At 38.7% G+C, this 23,972-nt stretch overlaps 1 protein-coding gene and 1 non-coding gene across 2 annotated transcripts; both read left to right on the top strand.

Moving 5' to 3' along the window:
- Positions 1-2,030: 2,030 nt before the first annotated feature.
- On the top strand, positions 2,031-23,969 carry LOC132619589 (uncharacterized). Its single transcript, XM_060334445.1, has 9 exons — positions 2,031-2,469; positions 20,741-21,602; positions 21,690-21,857; positions 21,944-22,372; positions 22,459-23,010; positions 23,095-23,193; positions 23,322-23,420; positions 23,507-23,605; positions 23,679-23,969. The coding sequence occupies exons 4-9, from the start codon at positions 22,352-22,354 to the stop codon at positions 23,967-23,969; spliced, it is 1,161 nt and encodes a 386-aa protein (XP_060190428.1). The 5' UTR covers positions 2,031-2,469; positions 20,741-21,602; positions 21,690-21,857; positions 21,944-22,351.
- LOC132620652 (small nucleolar RNA R71) lies at positions 12,303-12,408 on the top strand. Its single transcript, XR_009575089.1, has one exon. It is a non-coding gene; the product is annotated as a small nucleolar RNA R71 (small nucleolar RNA).
- Positions 23,970-23,972: the final 3 nt, after the last annotated feature.

The raw sequence follows: 23,972 nt of genomic DNA, 5'->3' as shown, positions 1-23,972 counted from the left end.
TAGAATTAAAATTCAAAGCTGAAATCGACTTTGAGCAATATTACTACGGCAGTGTATATATCACAGAGCTTTTCACCGGAAAGATTGGATTGATCTGCCTTTTGGAGTCAAAATTCATAGTTGAGATAGACACGAAAAATGACATTACGACAATGTCGTGCGCATTACTGTATATGACAAACAATTATATATATATATATCAGTAACCTACTACATGAAGATAGTAATTAACACCCTTCCCATTTTTTAATTTTTGAAAATGCCCTTATCAACACAAGTTTAGCACATTAATTCGAGGGTCCTCTTTTTGTCTTTCAACCAAATTTTCAAACTTCTATCCCTCCTTTACATTTAGCCATTTCCCTCCTAAAGTGAACTCCATGAAACCCATTCTTCAAAGCCTCCATCTCCTCCTCAATCTTCTCCTTTAATATTTTGTGCTGGAATTTCAATATAATGAAATTAACACTTTGCACTCTTTTATCAAGCCCTGATGCTTTTATTGAAATATGAGGGCTTTCTGGGCAATATCTTGAAACCCATATAAAAATTTCTCATTTATCTTTTGAACCAAATTAAATTAAAATACTTCCATTACTATTTATCTATTTTATTCTTTTCTTTTTTGGGTGGAATATATCCTACTGCCCAAATTTGCTAAACTAAAAAGGAGAATAAATACAGTGGCTTTTCTGCTGTGCATACAACCACTGTCTTTAGTACTAAGAGAGTAAGGGTCCTGGCTATATGTAGGGGCGAAGCTAGGTAGGCTCCAGCAGTTCATTCGAATCCTTCGGTGAAAAATTACAGTATATATATAAGGTTAAAATTATTTTCTTATTTATCTATAGTAGATGTTGAACCCCCTTGCCTTCTTCATATATTTACTTCTTCATACTTTTGAATCCCTAAGTGAAAATCCCGGCTCTGCCACTGACTATATATACTTCAACCTAAAGCAATTAGCATTAACTTGAAGGGCTTCATGGATTGCCATGCATGCAAGTAATTGTTGGGCTAAAACGGCTTAAGGATACTCTTAACATGATGTGATATTGTCCGCTTTGGGCCAAGCCCGCACGGTTTTCCTCAAAAGGCATCACATCATTAAGAGTATCCAATTCTTTATAAATAACTCCCTTTTCTTTTCCGCTATCAATGTGGTACTTTGTTCGCACACCTAACAATCTCCCTCTCGAACAAAGTTCCACGTTGTTGACACCCAATTTTGTCCCACCATTCCTCCGAAATAACTATTTCACGCTCCTAATATTTTGGCAACTTTTTTTTTAAAAAAAAATTATTTGCATTTTTTCTTTACTATAATTATTAGCTTTTATTAATACCGGCATTTCATTATCCTGTTGTAGTCACTACTGTTATTATCTTCTATTACAATTACTAGCCATTATTATTACTATTATTATTATTATTATTATTATTATTATTATTATTATTATTATTATTATTATTATTATTATTATTATTATTATTATTATTATTATTATTATTATTATCATTATTATTACCACTATTCGTTACTATTATTTATTACTAGTATTATTATAATTTGCGTTTCAGCATTTTTTATCACCTTCTGCATACGCATCGCATTTTATTCCGCACAATTAAATGATAGCGTTTATTTATTGTTAAAATATTAATTGCACGGCTATTACAACATTATATAATTTTATTACCTGAGCCCTAATAATTACATATTTTGTATTAGGTAATATTTTGTCACACTCAGTATATGGTTAATTAAAATAGGCCTTTTATTTAAATTTAGAAGCCAAACTATTTCTTGCACTCAGTCCGTATTTTTTATTTACCTGACCCAAATCAAAGCCCAATCAACTCATAAACATTTTTTGGACCAGCCCATATTTTGATTTATCAAATCCAATTTTCGGACCAGTTCACATTTCAATTTACCAGTCCAAACCAGCCCATACCCGGTCCAATTTCGACCCGCCCCATCTTTAACAAGGAACCCATTCCTTGTTCATTTTTTCTCCTACACCGCTGCTCACCTCTCCCCTCTATTCTCTTTCCCTTCTCTCTTTTCTTTCCATCGTCATCTCATCCCCACCACCGTCGTTCTCTCCCTGTTCCCCGCTGTCCCCCACTTCACGTTGTCCCCCGCTCTTCTCTCTCTCCCGCTCCTCCTTCTCTCTTTCTTCAGCACAAAACAAAACCCTATAAAAGGTGGCGGGTTGAATCGTTTAAAGGGAGGGATTTTGGAATCGCAGAAACCCCCCTAAGAATCAAAGCTTTCAGTCGCAAAAATCCCTAAAATACGAGTTCTATTGGCAGTTTTAATCTTGTTTGTTATCCAGTAAAAATACTAAATCAATTCTTCGTTTGCCTTGGTGTTGTTGCGAATCCAAGCATCGCAAGTTCGGATTCGATAGTGTTCGAGTAGATATCGGAACCTCGCGCCTCACTTCGCTGCACCTGAAGAAGGTCAGTAAACATCTACTCTTTATGTATTTATCGTTGAATTAAATGCTCTCTGTTATCTTATGTGTTTATATGTTTACATACCTATTATTTAGTTGACAGATTAGTCTAATAGTTGTTAGTGGTGATGGACGTTATGTTGGTTTCTGTTCGGATTAGGCTTATGAAGTTCGTATATGTCCAGGATATAAACTAGTTGGGTTTAAGTTGGCAAATCAGATTGAGACTAATGACAATTATTTTGCGATAGATTAGTATGTGTCGGTTGGCTATGTATGTTTGTGTGAAATCTAAATGCCCTCATATGGTTTATTTGCTACTAACATAATTCATAATGGTCATTCGTTTAATCCGAATCAGTAAATCTTGGCCTGTAACTTGTGGTATGGTTAGGTGTTTGAATTTAGTTATACAAGGAAGTGGCAATGAAATATGAGTGTACATAAGGCTTTTCTTCCTAAATTAAGAACTGATTGATTATTAACCTGGTTGGTCGTAAAGCATAAGGGTTCCTTTACTAAGTTTTGTCGCAAGCATGACATTTAGTTATCTAATCAAACAGCACAAAGGGTATGCCGCTGGTCAATTTCTTAAATTTGAGAGGTTTAAGGATTAAATAGGCATGATACCAAGGGAATTTAGCGAAATACCACTGATTCGGTAACTTGTCAAATATGTGATTAACTTGGTCGCTCATCTAGTTTTCAGTTCTAACATTCCTTCTATGAATACTCTTAAAAACTATTTTTTGTCATGACTCCGTGTAGAAACCTATATGTGAATTTGTGAAGTCTTATAACTGGAAAAGAAAAGGTTATTAAGTTCGATCAAATAAAAGGGTGATGTTTTGTTCGAGAGAAAAGTTATTCTTTTAAGGAAAGTTGCTGTTTTTGATATAAAAAGAAAGCTACTGTTTTTTTTTTTACTAAAATAGCTACTTTTTTTGGGGTTAAAAAGTTACTGTTCCAATTAAGAAACAACAGTTACTGATTTTAGGGGATTACACTTGTTGAACGTGTAGTTTGAACAACTCCGTCGCTCGTCTAAATCTTTGTTTGAAGTACTTATGTGGATCTATTTTTGCCGCATTTAGTTAAAAACCAGCGTATAAAATAACATACAATGTTGTTATAACTTAAGATAAGAGGGCCATCGATTTGATTAGTGAAAAGGATGTGATTAAGTGATTCAATACTTGTCTGTTCTTATTTCCTGCATTGTGATTAAGTGATTCCATACTTGTTTGTTCTTATTTCATTCATTGTCATTCATGAAGGCATGTATTCAGGATCATTCAATTTTCCATTTTTAAGAAAAGTGCTAATTTGTTTAGATCGCAAAATGGTGTTATTATTGATCATTTTTAATTAAAATGCTAGTCTGTGGATTATTTGATCTCGGGGTTGTTTGGTTTGTTTTGCTTCCACTTTGTATCCATGTTTCACTCTTAGAAGATGACAGCTATTGTTTTGTATACCTTTTTTTTTTTTTAAAAAAAAAAAAGGGGGCTCAAGATCGGATTAAGTGTAGCTTGTTTGTTGAAATAATTTTTGAGGTTGAACTTTCTTTTTGGGTTGCTGCTTTGGCCATTCTACGGACTTATTTTGGCCAAGACTTTGCTGCAATTTTTTTGGCCATTTTGCCGCTGCTTTCTTGCCATTTACCGCTGCCCTTCAAGGGCAGATTGTTGGCCTGAATATTAATTAATTTGAGTTGAGTTATGCCACTAAGTTAAATGCTGCATTTTGAGACTGAAAGATGCCATCTTTGAGTCCAAATGGCTGCACTCTTGAGCTGCTACTAGGCTGTTACGTTCGCTGTAAACAGCTGCTGAAATCTTGGTCATTTACACCTCTTTTTGGAGTGTTTCACTGAAGGTATCTTGACTGAAATGTTACTGCAGTTTTGAGCTGAAATATATGGCATTTTGCGACAATAGTGAAGGCAAATAATTGATGGTTTTGGCTCTGTGTTGTTGCAAAATTAATGTTAAATAGTTGTTGCATCTTAAGCTAAGTCGAAGCTGCACTTCGAAGAAAGCAAATGCCGCACCCTGAGCCGAATTGCTGAGGCATTTCAAGGCAAGCAGGTGCTTCATTTTGAGCTGAAGTGCTGCTGCGATATGTGGCAAATAGACGTTGCACTTGAGCTGCTATCTGATGAACTACTGCTGCACCTTAAAGGGTTAAATGAGTTGCATTCATGAGATACTTCACGGCGAATAGTTACTGCATTATTTTGTCGATGATCTACTGCATTCCTGAAATATTATCATCCTGTTGCCACATGCTATGGCTATCTGTTGCTACTACTGGTATTGTAATGTTTGCTAATTTGAGACACTTCAAGTTTGAAAAACAAAATACATACTGTCCATTTATGACCAAGTCACTGCCTTGTCAAGGATGGTATTGGATGGGTTGTTGTTGCTTCGCTGAAAATATGCAGCTGCTATGCTTTAATATTAAACTGATTTGAACACTTAAAACTTGCGTAAAAAGAGAGTGGGGTTACTATAGTTAAGTTCGGGTGCAATTAATATGCTAAATTATTTTTTTTCCTTATATGTTATTTTTTTACATTTGATTCTTTTATCTAGCTTTTAATAATTGGGATTATATAGACTTTTTTTTTCCTTATTGAGAATTGTTTCTAATCCTTCTTCCGTTCAATTTATGCATGACCATCGCATACGAGTCCGATGGACTCGTTCTTCTCCCGCATTCGGAGTTGGGGCTAAAAGCCCAACGAAATCTTTCCGAGTCATTCCCTATCAATCATGTCCGCAGCAGAAAATAGAAAACAGAATTTATTGTGTCGAAGCCTAATAGCAGGCAGATCCGCGACATTAAATAAAAAACGTGGGCTGAGCCCACTCTCACCAACAGCAGCAGCAGCTGTCCCTCAAAGTGGGCTGGCCCATTTGATATCATTTGCCCTTTTCATTTTTTTTTTTGTGCACATTAATTTGTATTATGCAACTAACTTTTTTTTTTTTTTTTAGTTTAGATAAATCCTGATGAATTAGTTGGTTTAGTTTAGGAATGGGTAGTTAGTTTAGGGAAAAGAACTAAAGAATATTTTGTAAACATCTTTTAAGGCTATCCAAATTATGCATACTTTTAGCCGAATGTAGTTAATAAAACATGATTTTGTTTATACTTTAAAATGCAAAGTTAATTAGTACCCCGTCGTTTAGTTTGTTTCAAGTATTTATTAAAACACTGCACAAACCCGCGTTTTCTTCTATTTATATGTTTTATGCAAATCTTATTTTAAATAGTATTATTATTTAAAGCCTTTGCAACATTTATAAGTTATTTTAAATGGCATTTGAAGTTTCCTTTTATGCAAATTATTATATTTTCTACAAATCTCATTCTAAATAGCATTTTTTATTTAAAGCCTTAGCAACTTTTATAAGTTTTATTTTAAATGGCATTTAAAATCTTCTTTTATGCAAATTATTATATTTTCTCTAAATCTTATCTTAAGCAACATTCTTATATTTTTTTAAAAACCTTAGCAACATTTCTTAGCTCTTTTTCTTAAAATTTCAAGCATCTTATTTAGCATTAATTAATTAATCTAAGTTTGGTCGGATAACCGTAGTTAACGGATTCTAAAGGATGCCTAACCCCTTCCCTTTGGAATGATATCGAACCCTTACCTAGAATCACACTGATTAAACAGACTGTTAACGAAGGTTTAGTTAGCTTTACCTTAGTTAATAATTAGGTGCCCTAATTCACCTTAAATCAATTAGGTGGCGACTCCTTAAAATAAAATAAATAGGAATCACTAATATGTTATACTCTAAATTAACCCGGTTAAAATAGGGTATAACACACGTGGCTCATTATCATACCACGAGTCAGAGATTCAACATGTCTGTGTGCCACCCACATTGTCAGAGTATTTACGGTCACCGAAGCCCAAAGGCTGTGAATGCGTCTTCAAAGCTACGGGTAAAGGTCGTAAACCGGCCCATAGAGGGCAAAGGCACTAAGCCGGGCCCTACGCCACACTCCGCCATCTTCATACTCGTCCCGCCAAACCATTGGCTCTGATACCAGTTGTTGGGCTAAAACGGCCCAAAGATACTCTTAACATGATGTGATATATTGTCCGCTTTAGGCTAAGCCCGCACGGTTTTCCCCAAAAGACCTCACATCATTAAGAGTATCCAACTCATTATAAATAGCTCCCTTTTCTTTTCAGCTATCAATGTGGTACTTTGTTCGCACACCTAACAGTAATTCCCTTAAAACAAGCCATGGAATGCGAGCAAATAACTAGCAAAAACAAGGGAGCAAACAATCCACGAACTCACATACCTTAAAATGGAAAGAATTTGATTTCAGCCCTTAAGGAAGGAAACACACCCGAAGAATCACTACTAGGGTGACACACACATAGATGGACAGAGTAATGGGGCAGGAAGGGAGTGGTGGTTGTGGGGTGGTGAAGAGAGGGGGACGTGGGTAACAGTTATGGTAGAGGGAGAGGTGGAGAGAGAGAGAGAGAGAGAGAATCGTAAAAGAAAATAATGGGGAGAGAGAGGAGACGACGTGGGTTACAATACCACTTACCCTAACGACGCGTCAAAAGGACGGAGCGTCAAACCTATCGTCGAACTTCCATTATTTCCAGTGACGAATCATTCAGGTGGTCCACTCCAACGGTGCATTCGACGTCTCGTCGAATAGATCGACGTTCCGTCGAATGTGCCGTGTATCTGCTTTCCTAGCAATTTCTGGGTTCAACACTTAGGTTTCTCGACACAATAACAAACATCAAAACAACACAACAACAAATATCAACAAAATGAAAAAATAAACATATTGCGAAAATGACCATGGGTTGCCTCCCAAGAAGAGCACAATTTAACGTCGCGGCACGACGTAATACCACTTTTGGTGTTAAGGTCCGGTGCCATGTTTCAACCGCTGAGCATCAACAATCCTGTCTCCATCATCCATCCAATGGTAGTGCTTTACCCGATGGCCATTCACCCTGAAAGTACGAGTCCCATCGTCGGACTTTAACTCCATCGACCCATTGGGTGACACACTCACCAAAGTAAAAGGGCCGGACCACTTGGATTTAACTTGCCCGGAAAGAGCTTCAACCTTGAATTGAATAGCAACACCGAATCACCCAGTTGAAAATCTCTCTTCAGAAGTTTGACATCATGATAGTGCTTCATCCTTTCTTTATACAAACTCGCACTCTCATAGGCATGATACCGAAACTCATCCATTTCATTCATTTGAAACAACCGCAGCTTGGTTGCTTCGTCCCAATTCATGTTCAATTTTTTTAATGCCCACAAAGCTTTGTGTTCAAGTTCAACAGGTAAATGGCAAGCTTTACCGAACAACAACCGATAAGGAGAAGTACCAATGGGTGTCTTGAATGTTGTTCTATAAGCCCAAAGAGCATCATCAAGCTTAGATAACCAATCAGTTCTATTTGCATTAACCGTCTTGGCTAAGATGCTTTTTATCTCCCGATTGGAGACTTCGACTTGCCCACTAGTTTGGGGATGGTAAGGAGTTGCCACCCTGTGCTTCACTCCATATTTCTCCATGAGATCAGCGAATTGCTTGTTGCAAAAATGAGTGCCACCATCACTAAGGATTGCCCTTGGAGTGCCAAACATTGTGAATATGTTTCTTTTGAGAAAATTGGTGACATTCTTGCCGTCGTTGTTGGGCAATGCTACAGCTTCGACCCACTTGGACACATAGTCAACCGCAACAATGATGTATCGCATACTACGAGAACTCACAAATGGGCCCATAAAGTCCATGCCCCACACATCAAATAGCTCAACCTCTATGACAAAATTCATTGGCATTTCGTGCTTCTTCCCAATTGACCCTTGGCGTTGACATTGGTCACAAGATTTCACCATCAAATTTGCATCATGATAAAGGGTGGGCCAATAATAGCCACATTCAAGCACTTTAGCCGCTGTGTGGTTCCCACTGTGATGACCCCCCACGGGAGAGTCATGGCAAGCTTTCAAGATTTTCATGGCCTCGGATTCGGCCACACATCGCCGAATGATGTTGTCGTCACAATTGCAGAATAAATAGGGCTCATCCCAATAGTATTGACGACTATCTCTCAGAAATTTCCTCTTTTGATAAGCCTTGATGTCGTCGGAGATAAGACCCGTTACCAAGAAGTTGGTGATATCTGCATACCAAGGAGCAACCTCACAAGATACATCCAAGAGTCTCTCATCGGGGAAAACATCATTTAACTCAAGATTTCCACTCGGTCTCCCAGCTTCCTAAGGTCTAGATAGATGATCCGCAACTTGGTTTTCACAACCTTTTCGATCTTTGACCTCAAAGTAAAACTCTTGCAACAACAATACCCAACGAATCAACCGCAACTTTGCATCTTTCTTTGTCATCAAATATCTCAAGGCCGCATGATCCGTATAAACAACCACTTTGGATCCAAGTAGATAGGACCGAAACTTCTCAAACGCGTAGACAATGGCTAGAAGTTCTTGCTCGGTGATGGTTTAATTCATTTGAGCTCCATTGAGGGTCTTGCTAGCATAATAAATTGGGTGCATGATTTTTTTAGGCCTTTTCCCAAGCACCGCACCAATAGAAAATCCTCCCGCGCCACACATGAGCTCAAATGGCAATGACCAATCTAGAGATACAATAATTGGAGTAGAGGTGAGCATTTCCTTCAACTCATTGAATGCCTTAAGGCACTTCTCATCAAACGCAAACTTAGTTTATTTTGGAGAAATCTTTGATGAACCGCCGATAGAAGTCGGCATGTCCCAAGAAGCTACAAACTCCTTTGACAGAGATTGGTGGAGGGAGCTTGGCTATAACATCAACTTTTGCTTGGTTTACCTCAATACCCTTCTCGGAAATCCTATGGCCAAGGACAATCCCTTCCTTCACCATGAAATGACATTTCTCCCAATTAAGTACAAGGATGGTTTCTTCACACCGCTTCAATACCTTACCTTGATTGGCAAGACATTCGTCAAAAGAGTCACCAACAACCGAAAAGTCATCCATGAAGACTTCCAAGAAATCTTCCACCATATCCGAGAAAATGGACATCATACACCGTTGGAAAGTAGCTGGGGCATTGCATAAGCCAAAAGGCATGCGGCTAAAAGCAAAAGTGTCATAAGGATAAGTGAAAGTAGTTTTGTCCTGGTCCTCTAATGCAATGTTAATTTGGTTGTACCCCGAATAGCCATCCAAAAAGCAATAATAAGCTCTTCCGGCTAGCCGATCAAGCATTTGATCAATAAAAGGCATAGGGAAGTGGTCTTTACAAGTCGCGGTGTTGAGCTTTCGATAGTCCATACACACTCTCTATCCGGTAACTGTCCTTGTAGGAATCAACTCATTCTTGGAATGAGATACAACAATGATGCCCCCCTTCTTTGGCACATATTGCACCGGACTAACCCATGGACTATTTTCAATTGGGTATACAACACCCGCATCCAACCATTTGATTATCTCCTTCTTGACCACTTCTTGCATAGGAGGGTGTAGCCTTCTTTGATGCTCTACACTTGATGAACTATCCTCCTCAAGTTCGATTCTATGTTCACAAATACCGGAGGGAATCCCCCTAATATCCGCAATAGTCCACCCAATAGATCTTCGATAAGCCCGCAACACTTCAAGCACCTTTTGAGTTTGTTCCTCAATTAACAAATATGAGAGAATAACCGGTAAAGTATTATCTGGGCCAAGAAAATCATACTTCAAATGAGAGGGAAGTAGCTTGAGATCAAGTTTTGGAGGCTCAATAATCGAAGGCTTAGCCGGAGGAATGGTTCTTTTATCAAGATCAAGAGATAATTTCTTCGGCTCATAAGAGTACGAACCCCGGCCAATAAGAGAATTAACCGTTTCAATATACCCCTTCATGTCATCTGCCTCGAAGTTCACCAAAATAGCCGAAAGTGTTTCGTCAAAGTGCTCCTCCTCTAACTTATGATCCACCGCTTTGTCTACCGCATCGAAACAATCAATGACCGAAATGCTCTCATAAGCACTAGGCAATTTTAACCCCTTGCTAGCTTGGAAAGTTACCTCTTCATCATTCAGCCGAAATTTTATTTCACTTTTTCGAGTCTATTAGAGCTCTCCCGGTGGCAAGAAATGGCCTTCCCAAGATAATTGGGACTTCTTTGTCAACCGCACAATCAAGGATGACAAAATCTGCCGGTAATAAGAATTCCCCCACTCTAACAAGGACGTCATCAATAACCCCTACTGGTCTTTTGATGGTTCTATCGGCCATTTGGAGACGCATGCTCGTTGGTCTAGGTGTTCCCAAACCGGCTTGCTTATAAATGGCTAGTGGCATCAAATTAATACTAACCCCATTATCACATAAACACGAGCAAAAGCATGATGACCGATGGTGCAAGGGATAGTGAAAGCCCCGGGATCTCCCTTCTTCTCAACCTTTAATGACGAAATAATAGCGCTCACACGGTAGGTGACTCCCACCGTATCATGCTTGATTGGTCTTTTCTTTGTCAACAAGTCTTTCAAGTATTTAGCAAATCCCGGCATTTCTTGGAATGCATCAAGAAATGGGATATTCATTGACAACCCTTTCAATTGGTCGTAGAAGCGTTGGCACTTGGCATCCTCCGTTCTTTTCATCAATCTTTGTGGGAACGGGGGAGGAGATTTGTATATTTGAGTCAAGGGTTTAATTGCCCCCGTGACCTTGCTCTTTTGGGTGCTACCCCCGGTAGCTTTTTCAACACTTGGCTCCTCATCACCCTCGAGAACAATAGGGTGTGCCTCCTTCTCTTTCTCAATAATAATAGGCACTTCAATTGGTGCCTCCAGTTCTTCTTCAATTTCTTCCTCAATAACCTCATCAACAATCGGCTCGACAATGGTAGGTTCAACCACTCTCTGATTCACCGCATTAAGGATCTTTCCACTTCTAGTAGAAATAGCTTTGCATGAGGCAATGTGATCACCTCCACTACCCCTTGGGTTCGGAATTGTGTCGCTAGGAAGGCCCCCTCTTTGTGGTGGATGTTTCTCACGAGAAAGCTCTCGCATTTGTAACTCAAGTTTTTGAATCGAAGCGGTGTGAGAGCCTACCATTTCGGTCAAATTTTCCATCTTCTTGTCACTCTTATTTTGGTTGTCCAATATCTTTTCAAGCATAGATTCCATTCGAGAGGTCCCTTGATCATTGGAAGGACCCTCTCGCCAATTTTGAGAGTTAGAAGAACGACCCTTTGGTGGAACATAGGCATTGGAATTCTAATTGCCATAATTTTTGTTGTTGTAATCCCTCTTGTCCGAACCACCATATTCATTTCAGTTATATTGATTGCTTTGTTTTTGGGGTCTCCATTGCTTTTGATAACCCCCTTGAGAGTTACTGATATAATTAGCATCCTCGCGTTGTGGCTGCCCCTCTAGATAAGTTTCCTCTGAGACTTGGTACATTCCGGGAGCATGAGATGGCATCTCTTCGACAACATTCACACTTTTAGCTTCTTTCTCCGCAAGCCTCTTTGACAGCAAATCCACGGTGGTTTGCAATTGAGCAAAAACATGATCTCACTCATGATTTTCTTTGCCCACCGCGGCAACAGAGGGACTACCATATGACAAGATTTCACTATCATTTGAGTGCCAAGCTTGATTGTGGGTGGTGAGCTTATCGAGCAACCTGGTGATGTTAACAAATGATTTGTCCATGAAGCATCCCCAGCTGCAGTATTGACAGCAATTTGATTCATTGTATCTAACCCCTTGTAGAACTTCTCGGTGAGAATAGCATCAGGAAACCCGTGAGTTGGAGATTGAGCTAGATAGTATTTGAAGCGCTCCCATGCCGAATATAATTGTTCCCCCGGAAGTTGTTTGAACTCAAAGATCTTATCCCGAAGTTCAGCCTTTTTGCTTGGTGGGAACTACTTCTTCAAAAATTTATTGGCTAACTCGCTCCAGGTGTGAATAGAATTGCTGGGGAGCTTTTCATACCATTCCCTTGCTTGGCCAGCCAAGGAATATTTAAAGACCCGTAACCAAAGTGCATCAGCAGAAACAACACCTTGGGATTGTTGAGCACACACATGTAGGAAGTTCTTCGAATGTCGGAGTGGACAATCCTCGGAAGAATTTCGGAAATAACCTTCAAGTTTCAGCAGCTGATAGATAGAACTATAAATTTTGAAAGTAGCATTTCCAGTCCAAGGAGGGACCACAGCAGAAGCATAATCAGCTTCATTGATGAATTCCGCAAATATATTCTCATCTTCATCCTCTTCTGGTGCAGGTGGGTTCACTTGGAGTACACCTTGGTTTCCTTGATTTCGATTCTATCTTTCTGCCATGTTCACATGGTTCACAACAATAGCAAACAAGGTGTGATGGAATAGAAAAATTTTTAAAGAAGAGTACACAACAATCAGTAATTTCAAAACCGTATTCCCCGGCAACGGCGCCAAAATTTGATACGCTCAAATTACAGTTATTAATGGCGTAAAGCGGACGTTGTCAAATATAGTAACCCAAACAAGGTTGGGGTCGAATCCCACAGGGAATATGAGAGAAAAAGGTACTAATTATTTATGTAACTAATCTCTAGAAACTTTAATTTTATTCTGAATAGTCTAGAGGAGAGATTTGGTTTGTATTCGCTATTTTGAAGTATTTGAAATTTGTTTGGATTGGGAGAACAAAAGTTGTGTCCCCGCGGCGATTAGATGTTATGCTATGGGTATCAATATGATATATTTCTAATGGGTCGGGGTTTTGTATGCACTTAATCTCTAATGCACTTTCTAATATTTTTCAATAGTTAGAAAGTATTTCTTTTCATGATTTTCCCAAATGTAGAAAAGTTGTAAGTAAGGTCGATTAAATATGCCAAGTAGAACTCATCTTATCCCTAAGTGAGTTCATTAAACGAGGGTTAGCGCCCCGAGTCTTGTTATGTTATTTCAAATCACACCCTAGTTCATCTTTCCAAATAAACTAGGGTTTGTGCATAAGCAAGTGTTTGCAACCACTAACTAACAATGAATGTGAGAAATAATAAAATACATCACAACCCAATATATATATATACAATATTAGACACCCATTACATAACACCCATCATTTGGGACCACAACTTTGATTAAAGAAACTACTCACACATGATGGTCTCAAAAGTAGTAAGCAATAAATGAGACATAAAGCTTACTAAATGCGATAAAGATGATGGAAAATGGAATCTTATTGTCTTCACTAAGCTCCAAAAGTGGAGTAATCAATGCTCACCCACCAATGGAACTTTGTTCACGTGCATAAAATGAAATCTGACTGCTAAAAATAACCTATAATGTTCTTTAAATAGGCTCCAAAAAATGCACAGCAGCGACTGACAAAATTGCCCCTGATAGCAAGATCGACGGACCGTCGATCGTTCGACGATCTGTCGATCGTTCCACGATCCGTCGATTCCTCCGTCCTTTGTATCTTCAGCGATGTGATCCATTCGACGGTGCCGTCAACCAGTTCGACGCTCCGTCGAGTATTTCGTCTTTCTCTCTTCTTGTTGACAGATATTGATTGACGACACAAACGACGAAGCGTCGATCAGTTCGACGCTTCGTCGATGTCTCCGTCCTTTGTCGTCTTCAACTAAGGTCATCACTGGAAAATCGACCTTATCGACGCTTCGAAGGACGGTCCGTCGGCTGATCTACGAGACGTCGATTCTTCATTTCTGGAAAAAAAATTATTTGTTCTTTGTTTTTGCTTTTGGGCCATTGTTTTCCTAAAACACAACAAAAACATATTAACAAGAACCAGACTTACTTGAAAACAACCAAAATTCATAGTAAAAAGGCGTCGAATGTGCCACAAATCCGCGTCACATCACAAGGTAGAGCTAGTAGTTTGTACAACGTTTCGGTTAGTGTCTCTTGTTTCCTACACGGAGTTAGCTCATGTAGGCTTAGAGACATTGGCCTGAATGACGTTCATATGGAAGTTCGAAATTCATCTCAAGGTGGAGATTGTGAAGTTGAGAAGAAATTCAAGCCAATTCCTACTCAAAAGCGGAAAGAAATAAAAGGAAATTTTTTCTTTGTTAGTTTTCAAGTGTTATTGGGATTTAGATCCTTTCTAGGAAAGGATTAGACCTAGTAGTATAAATACATTCTAGCTTGGATTTATTAAGTAGGACAGAACATAGAACCTAAGAGTATTCACTCTTGTAACTTACTTTCTCCCTTGATATTAATAAAAGTGTCGGCCGTTCTCTGTGGACTAGGACCGCATTGATCCGAATCACGTTAATTACTGTGTTTTTATCTTTTCCGCACTAATAGTTAATTTAAATGATGAATAACTATTAGATATTTCACTACAACGGGTCATTTGTTCACGGAATAAGTTATCTGGGGATTATAATTCTTGAACTAATTTATCCCACTTAAGAGGTAAGATAAAATAATATCAAGATTGATGGGATATACAAGGTGGGATATCTAAATTAAATTTGGATTAAATTTATATTTTGTTTGGTTGAAGGCATAGAGAAAGGCACATAACAGAGCGCGCGCTAGCTCGGGTAGATAAGTATTAGGTCCACCATTGCACACAAATTTTGAATCACCACAGAAAACTCGGTTCTTTCATATTTATATCTTCAATCAAATAAAATATAAATTTAATCTCAAACTTAATCCTGAAATATCCCATCTTACTATTGATGGATAACAAGCATATATATGCAGCAGAAGCAAACAAGCAAGATCATACTCTTACATGTAAATTAGACAAATATAATCAAAGTGGCAAGTGTATCCTGCTGTGTATCCTGAATTTCTGCTGTGTATCCTGAATTTCTATGAACAAAGTGGCAAGTATTGCGGCTAAAGAATGAATATCACTTAGGGTTGAATGACCTTGTTTATATACACACGTTTTTAGGGTAAAACCCTAGCAAAAGACTGTCACGCCCCGAACCATGGTGTAACACGACACTCGGTGCCTGACAGCATGTGACCGAGCGAACCACATGGCTTGCTGAATCATCATGGGGCATACATGAGCGAAAAATATAACATGAAATATGATGGGCTTGAAGAAAATACATGAAGTCATAATAATCTATAAAATACTAGTTTAAAACATAAACGCGAATAATATCATAACTGAGTCAAAATGGCTAACTGACTCTGAAAGTCTGACATGACATACTGACTTGTCTAGTCTATGAAACCTCTAACATGAGTCTGAACATGAAAAACATATTTGCTGGGACAAGCCCCTAGCATATCTTTAGATGCAAAATTAAATAAAGAATGACAATATCTAAACCCCGGATGAGATGGGGATCACCAATAAGATGGTACGTGCAGATCCTAATAAGCAGAGACGTCGTCCTGTAAATCAGTACCTGCATCGTGAAATACAGGCCCCCAAGGCAAAAAAAAAAAAGGGGGACGTCAGTACTTTGAATGTACTGGCATGTCAACACATGAGAGAAATAAGCAAGCACATAATATATAGACATGAAACTGAAACTGAACATGAATGCTGAAACTGATCACAAACATGAATACTGAAAACATGAAATAATTTGTAACTGAGATGAATACATGATAACAACTGTAATACCGACATGAACCACCACGGGGAGAAACGTGGAGTCTGATCTCTGCCCGATTAGCTAAGCCATCTTGTACCTTGCTGGGGTACAAGACGTGAACATGACATGAATGGATCCAAAATCCCTCAATGGGGAAACATGAAGGAATCGTCCTAACTGGGCGGAGCGATCCTTATCCTACGTTGGCATACATAGTTTTGGGCTATCTGAGCCTTCTCGGTATTAATACAACTCCCGAGCATGAAAGGTAACTGAAGACATGATTTCTGATTCTTAACATGAACATGGATACATGAAGACATGACAACAATTACATATATATATAAGCTTTTCATGGAAATAGGCATAATATCTCATATCTTGTGTTATAGAACCCATGGGATGCAAATTATGAGTTTTCCATAGATTACGGACTGAGTCTCAATCACCAAAACAGTAATTTTAAGACTAATCAACGGAATTATAACTGACCATATAATATATCATGGTTCAAGTGTCTAGAGTTTATCATGAGTATACCTAGAATCCTAAACCTAGTGTGTATAAACATGGAATATTGAAACATGGGGAAGAACAAGGATGTTCCCACACGTGGATAGCATCTACATACCTGGTAATGTTCCAATTTGCAACAAAAATCTGATCTTGGGAGGAGAATCCTAACCTTTGGTCTTGAATTCCTATAATTGGGTTTTCTTGAAAACCCTATGTTAAGAGCATAAGATTCTACTTAGGGTTCAAGGGAAATTAATGGAATTCACTTTGGATAGTGTTAAGAGGCTTAACTTGATGCTTGGAGAAGTTGAGAGGAGAGGGTTTTCGTGTTAGAGCTTGAGAGGAATGGAAATAATGAAATAAAACTGAATTCCCGTTCTTTTACCGTTTCAGTCGCGGCATCGTTACGGACGGTGTTACGGTCCGTAACACTGGACCGTAACATGGGCCAAAATTCCAGTGAACAACTTAGTTTGGAGGTCAGGTTACGGTCACCTGTTACGGGCCGTAACACATGTTACGGGCCGTAACACATGTTACGGTCCGTAACGATTAACCGTCCTTTGGTCCAAAAGTTACGAGACGGTGATTTTCCAAGCGTGTCTGTTATGGTATGACAGACGGACCGCAACACATGTTACGGGCCGTCCCTTGGAGCGTAACATATGGTTTTCTGAACTGAAACATATTTTCGATTCTAACACTCTCCTTCTTGGGTTTCTAACCTCCTGAGTCATGAATATGGTTTAGTACGGATTTTATGAGGTGTTATAAAACGTGTAGCCCTTTCCTTACCCACTACGGATATTATTTTTCCTTTTATTTTCCTGGTTCTAGAATATTCAAGCACCGCAGGGACCACAGATTTAATAATGAGGCTTCCTATTGCGGTATTAATTCAGAATATGAGTGAATTAATCCTACCACAATAAATTACAATTTATTCCACTAAAAAACTGTAATTGCACTCCTATGTTTAATTTCGAAATCTTTCATTAAAACTTATTTAACTCCCTATGTTAAGATTACAGATACCAATCAAATAAATTAAATTACTGACAATTTAATTCATCGACTAATTTAATTCTTTATACTTCCGCTTAACTTATTTCATGCAGCAGATACAAAATCCATCTGCAGGGTTTTCACATGAAAACTTATAAGCATGCATAAAGGGGTATCATCAATCTCAAGGTCGATACATGGATTCTATCAACTAATTGTTATTTCACAAATGCACTTTGCCATTATCCAATTACCAGGAATACATTGACTCGCAGTTGAGTCGTACCTTTTAATATATCAAAAAAAAATATTGAACAAAGCACATTGATCATAAAAATCTTATCAAGATTCAGAGTATAAGTACATTTAATGAGTTAGAGAGGTTGTTTTGTATATTCAGTACAAAAACATTTATCTCTACTTGGTCCGTTCAATACATACAAAATGTACTAGCATAAGAAGTTGGAATAAAACCATTCCCATAATCAAGATAGATTATATTTTCATCTTATGCTACAATCATCAAGATACTTTGCCTAGTTTCATCTTTGATTGTGAACATTAACTTTGTAACTTATAAGAACCGATAATTTAATCTTCTGTGCATGAGCTAAAACTCGATACACCAAATCGTCTACTATATAAGTAAATGGCACACATATGAACAAATGATCTATTTAAAAAAAAGACTTTATTGAATTGAATAAATAAATAAATAAATAAACAATTGTTCCATAAAGAATAAAACATAATACTATAATCAAATCGCATGGTTAATAGTATATCGAGCAACTATAAACCAAGTGACCCCCGAGAATTCTTAGACCATATGTGTTGTAATTTTCCCCAAATCTTTATGTCTTTATAGGTCCGATAGAGATCTCAACAATTGCACTTTTAGTCGTGCAATTAACAACTATTTTAAGTACCCAAGGATCTGACGGGTATACATGAAATGATAACGTGGAAAGTTACAAATCCAGGACCAAGTCACGTTTCAATTAATTAACTAATAAATGACTGATACCAATGGTTTCTGACCCTCTTTAGTCTTTTCCTATCTGTTTTTAGAAACATTGACTTGACTTTGCCAGTTTTAGGCTAATGCACAGTCAGCTGAATACTCCTTGTACGCAATTGCCAACTGAATACTTCAACTTTCAACTGGCCGTTGCCTTTAATTTCTCAGCATTTTCCTTTAACTAATGTAAAGTTTACATTTGTAAAAGAAAAATAAAGAAAGAGTCAGAAACGATAAAGGAATAAAAGATAAAAGAGCTCATGTAAGTGCAACGCAATTAAGCTTAGAGTGTCTCACGCTCCAAAATTGAGTGAGACTTAATTGACATCCAATTCTAATTGATACCCGATTCAAATTGCCTGTTGAATGAATCCTATATTTAGCTGTCTGATAGATAGTTTAACTAAATTGTTTGAATTAATTGGAAGGGCCAATATAGTTAGCAAAATGGAAGCATTTGAGTCTATAATATTAAAATTATACTGAAAAACTGACTAACACGCTACACCAAAAAAGGTTTTCAGCAGCAATATATTTTACTTTTAGCGGCAATGGTTATTGCCACAAAAACATTTACCAGCAATTGATTAAATGCTATTAGATCCAAGGTAGCTAAAACCTTTAGCAACATTTATTGTTAGGGCTAAAGTTTGATATTACCGATAATAATTGATTCTAGAATACAATTAGCGGCAATTAAGTTATTGTCATTAACTAATTGCCGCTAAAAGCATATTTTGTTGTACTGATCACTGCGCTAAGTCATAAACTCTAAATAAATATTGAATAAAAATGGAGCTAGATTATGAGCTGGTCCTAACTGGCAGGCATGGTACCAGTATCGGCATCAGTCGTATCAGCATTCAAAAATGAAAGTAGACCCTTGCGTCTTGGGTCCGGATTAAAATGCCCCCAAAAAATCATTTTGAACCAAAATACCTCAATAAAAAAAATATTACAAAACTACCTTTAGCGCAGTAAAATACTGCGCTAAAGCACTTAACCGTAACGGACCCGTTAAGTGCTTTAGTGCATTATTTTACTGCGCTATAGAAATTTTTCTCACCTATAGCGCAGTAAAATACTGCGCTATAGTAGTCCACATTAAAACCCGTCGGGTTCCACCACTGGTCCCTCCAGTGGCAAAAAAACAAAAATTGAAAACGCCATTGGAGGCGAAACCGAGGTGGTCCCCACATCCAAAAACGTCATTTTCTATTAAATTTCGTCCGGAAAGTTTAGATTCTCGGCATATTCAAGTCAAGGAGCAAGATTCGAAGTTCGAATTTTGGAAAAAAGCGACGTACAACTCGATTAAAATAACTCTACAAAAAATCTTCGATTAAGGTTTTCTACTATAAACTTTTGTTATTAATTTGTTATATACATTATATTCTAAGCATGCTTAACATTTAATCCTTGATATTTTCCAAAAAAAAAAAAACAATTTTTTTTGTTCTTGTTCGACTGGGCAGTGGCTTTTGCCAATGTTCCGGTTTTTTTTTTTTTGTTTAATTCATTATTTGTTAAATATTTATGAATTGTTAATTTGTTATATGTTTATGAGTTGTTAATTTGTTAATTATTTATGAATTGTTAATAAATTATTATTTTGTTAATTGATTATTTGTTAAATATTGATTATGAATTTATTAGTTGTTAAATATTGTTTATGAATTGAAAGAAGTTGATTGGTAATGAATTATTATGTTGTTAACACTTTGTTTGGATGATCGTTATGTATTGTTTCATAATATATCATATTGTGTTGTATTGTATATAACCAAATTAGTGGTTACATAAAATAAGACCTTTCGTTGTTACATAACAATAAAATTAAAGTAACAATCAAAGCAAACATTGTATTTAAACTAACAACATAATATAATACAATAGGTAACAACCATCCAAACAAGTTGTAAATTATTATGAATTGTTAATCTATATTATTTTAAAAGCGTGAATATCTATGTTAAATAAAAAAAAGATTATCTAAAAAAGAATAGTTAAATTCACATATTCCCTAAAAATTATTAATTAGTTAATATAATTTATCTTTCATTTCAAGAATAATGACTAATTTATTTTGTACAGACCGGACTCTTTCATGGATCCGAATGTTCCCCCAGGGCCCGATGTTCCCCCAGGGCCCGATGCTCACCCGGGGCCCGATGATCACCCAGGGCCCACTATTCACCCGGGGCCCGCTGATAGGTCAGTATTGTCTGTGCAAGACAACCATAGGTCAGAGTTATTATGGGCCGGTACTATAGGGATATCTACTAGGCTCCGTCCCCGTAGGCTGCAGAGAGTGTGGACTCTTTTACGCGAGCACTCCCCACACCCTCGCGTCTTCGAGATATTGTTTCGAGGCGGCATCTACCGTTGCGTGTCCGTTGGTCGGGTACAGCATGATTGGGCGCTCATCACGGCCATGGTTGAGCGGTGGAGGCCAGAGACACAAACCTTCCATCTTCGCACTGGTGAGGCCACGATTACACTTCAGGATGTGGAGGTCCTCTTTGGATTGCGGGTAGATGGAAAACCACTATACACTCGGTACGAGCCTCCTCCTGGTCAAACGTGGGCGACAGAGTTGACTAGGCTCACCCACTTCGTGCCTGATGCCGAGGGCCAGATTTCGGGACAGAGTCGGGTTAAGATTAGTGCACTCTGCACTTATTTGAAGGGTCTGTATCCGGTTGTGGGCGGCACACCGCAGGACGATGTTGATCGTCATGCCCGTTTGTACCTGCTTATTATATTCGGGGGCATCTTGTTCCCGAACTCATCAGGTGCCTTTGTCAGTTTACGTTATTTGGTTTTCTTAGAGCATCTGGACCGTTTGGGAGACTACAGCTGGGGCGATGCTGTTTTGGCGTATCTTTATAGATGCCTGTGCCGAGCGTCTATTGGTGTTGTCAGAGATGTGTGTGGATTTTTTGCTTTTCTCCAGGTAATATTTTAAGTGTGCCTTCCTTTAATGTAGACAAACCTCTTGAAACGACGACTTAAAAATCGTATTTTCTAATATCGCTTACAGTTATGGGCGTGGGAGAGTATGCTGCCTTTTCAGCCCGTACCTAGGCATCACCTCGAGATTGACATGCCTTATGCGAGGAGGTAGATAGCGGGTTTTGACTGGGATGTGGATACGCACCACAGTATTCTTTCATTCTGAGACCAACTTGATCACATGACGGACGATGCGGTAAAACTATTTAAATTTACATTAATAATTTAATTAAACGTCTTTTCTAATTGGTGATCATTGATTTGTATTTATATGTTATGCAGCTATTTATATGGACGTCGTACGCTGCTATATTACATGGTTTACCGGCCTTTTGCAGGGCAGGTTAGGGGGTTTGGAGGTCGCAGCGTCCATTGATACACCTGGACATCGTAGAGGACCACATGCCCGAGCGTGTCTTACGACAGTTTGGGCATACACAAAGTATACCCCCTGACATCCGTCATGAGCTCTGACACTACCAGCGGGGCGATTGGGCTGCTATTGATGATGCTTTTCTGGCTTTCATGGATGTCCAGCTCCACCGTTGGGAGAACAGGTTGGGCACTTTAGCGGTGGTCGGCCATTTGACTCCTATTAAGCATTACATGCGTTGGTAGCATCAGATCACATGCAGATTGATCGGCAACCCAGCTTTGCGTCCCCCTAGGGATGTAGGATACTCAGCACTCATGGAGCAGTACGAGGCATTGGTAAGTTTATCATATTTAGATTTATTTAATTGCATTAATTGTTATGTTTTAAAAAATAACTTTTTTTCTGTTGAACACAAATGCAGCTGGTGGTCGTACAACGTTTACGCATCTTGGGGTTAGAGCATATGCCTTACCCTGGGCTTGCGGGGCTTGCGTCTAAGATGGTACGGATATCCGAGGATGGTATCCGGCAAGCAGGAGAGATTAGGCGCAAGGAGGAGCCTGTTCCGAAGGCTGAGTATCAGGCAGTGCCAGGAGGAGGACCGGGTGCTCCCAGAGGAGGAGGCCGTGCTGGCAGAGGACGCCGTGCTGCTGCTAGAGGACCTGGTGGTGGAGGACACCATCTGGTAGATGAGGCGGATGAGGCCGATCCCATTCCAGAGGGCGTTCACGGTCTAGTCCATCCGCAGCCGTTCCATACCGGTGGCAGCTCACCTGGGGACTTACCTACGTTTACGCCGTCGCTCTTACTTGCTGAGATACCTGGGTCTTCATCACAACCAAGCCAGAATGCATACATGGAGGAGTGTGATAACGTTGATTGGGCGGCGTTACGCGCTTCATTAGCTGATGAGCGGCCTGTGAGGAATTTAGAGGGAGCCAGGATTCTTGACTTCGATGAGTTTTTGATCCCGGTTAGTATTTACAATACTTATTTGTTCATTTAAATTATTTATTTTAAATATATATGTGTTACTCATTAATATTTTATATTTTAGGATTCGGCGCCAGCGGGTCCACCAGAGCCACCCACTCAGGCGTTTTCTCATGAGTCTGCCGAGCCAGCGGTGTCTTCCCATGTGACTGTCGAGCCATATGTAAGCTTTTTTTAAAAAAATTATTTTATTCAATATAAGGTCAATATTTAATATACATATTTGATTATTTAAATTATTTATTTTAAATATTTATGTTATTTATTATTTCATTTTTTTTCATATTTTAGGATTCGACGCCAGTGGGTCCACAGGAGCAACCCATTCAGGAGTATTCTCATCAGCCTGCCGAGGCAGAGGTGTCTTCTCATGAGACTACCGAGGCGCATGTAAGTTTGTTACTTAAAATTAATTTTATTCAATATAAGGTAAATATTTATTTAATTTTTATGACCTTTACTTGGGCTTCGAACAGCATCTCGTCCAGGAGACTACCTCATATTCACCACCAGACCCATCTCAGAAGCCTACAGACCCATCTCAGGAGCCTACTCAGGCGCCCGTTGACACACAGGTTTGATTAAATAAATAATATTAATGTATTCAATATAAATAAGAAATGGTACTAATTATTATATATTTTTTAGGTTCATCCTTCGGCGCCCGCGGTGGCAACTCCTGACGAGGAAGAGTCCGAGTTTCCAGACCCAGGTCATCATGAGGTTCTGCCCGTGCGAGCGGGACTAGATCCCAAGAAGAAGCACATTCTGGTCAAGGGCACACGGGCCAGGGGAAGAGGAGATGATCATGACTTGGAGCGCCCGGTTATTAAGAGGAAAAAGGGCGATGGAGACGATGGCGAGGGCGATGGGGATGGTATGAGCCTTAGGCCTAGGGATAGTCTCCGGCATACTACATGTGGGACCCATCCTCGATAGTGT

The sequence above is a fragment of the Lycium barbarum genome, chromosome 11 (assembly GCF_019175385.1).
Source record: "Lycium barbarum isolate Lr01 chromosome 11, ASM1917538v2, whole genome shotgun sequence".
Taxonomy (NCBI): domain Eukaryota; kingdom Viridiplantae; phylum Streptophyta; class Magnoliopsida; order Solanales; family Solanaceae; genus Lycium; species Lycium barbarum.
The sequence above is the reverse complement of the archived record's forward strand: the minus strand, read 5'-3'. Positions and strand labels throughout refer to the sequence as shown.

Coding starts and splice junctions, on each gene's coding strand:
- LOC132619589 (XM_060334445.1), top strand. CDS start 22,352: ATGGAGCAGTACGAGGCATTG. Junction 23,011..23,094: donor TCGATGAGTTTTTGATCCCG/GTTAGTATTTAC, acceptor TTTATATTTTAG/GATTCGGCGCCAGCGGGTCC. Junction 23,421..23,506: donor ATGAGACTACCGAGGCGCAT/GTAAGTTTGTTA, acceptor GGCTTCGAACAG/CATCTCGTCCAGGAGACTAC.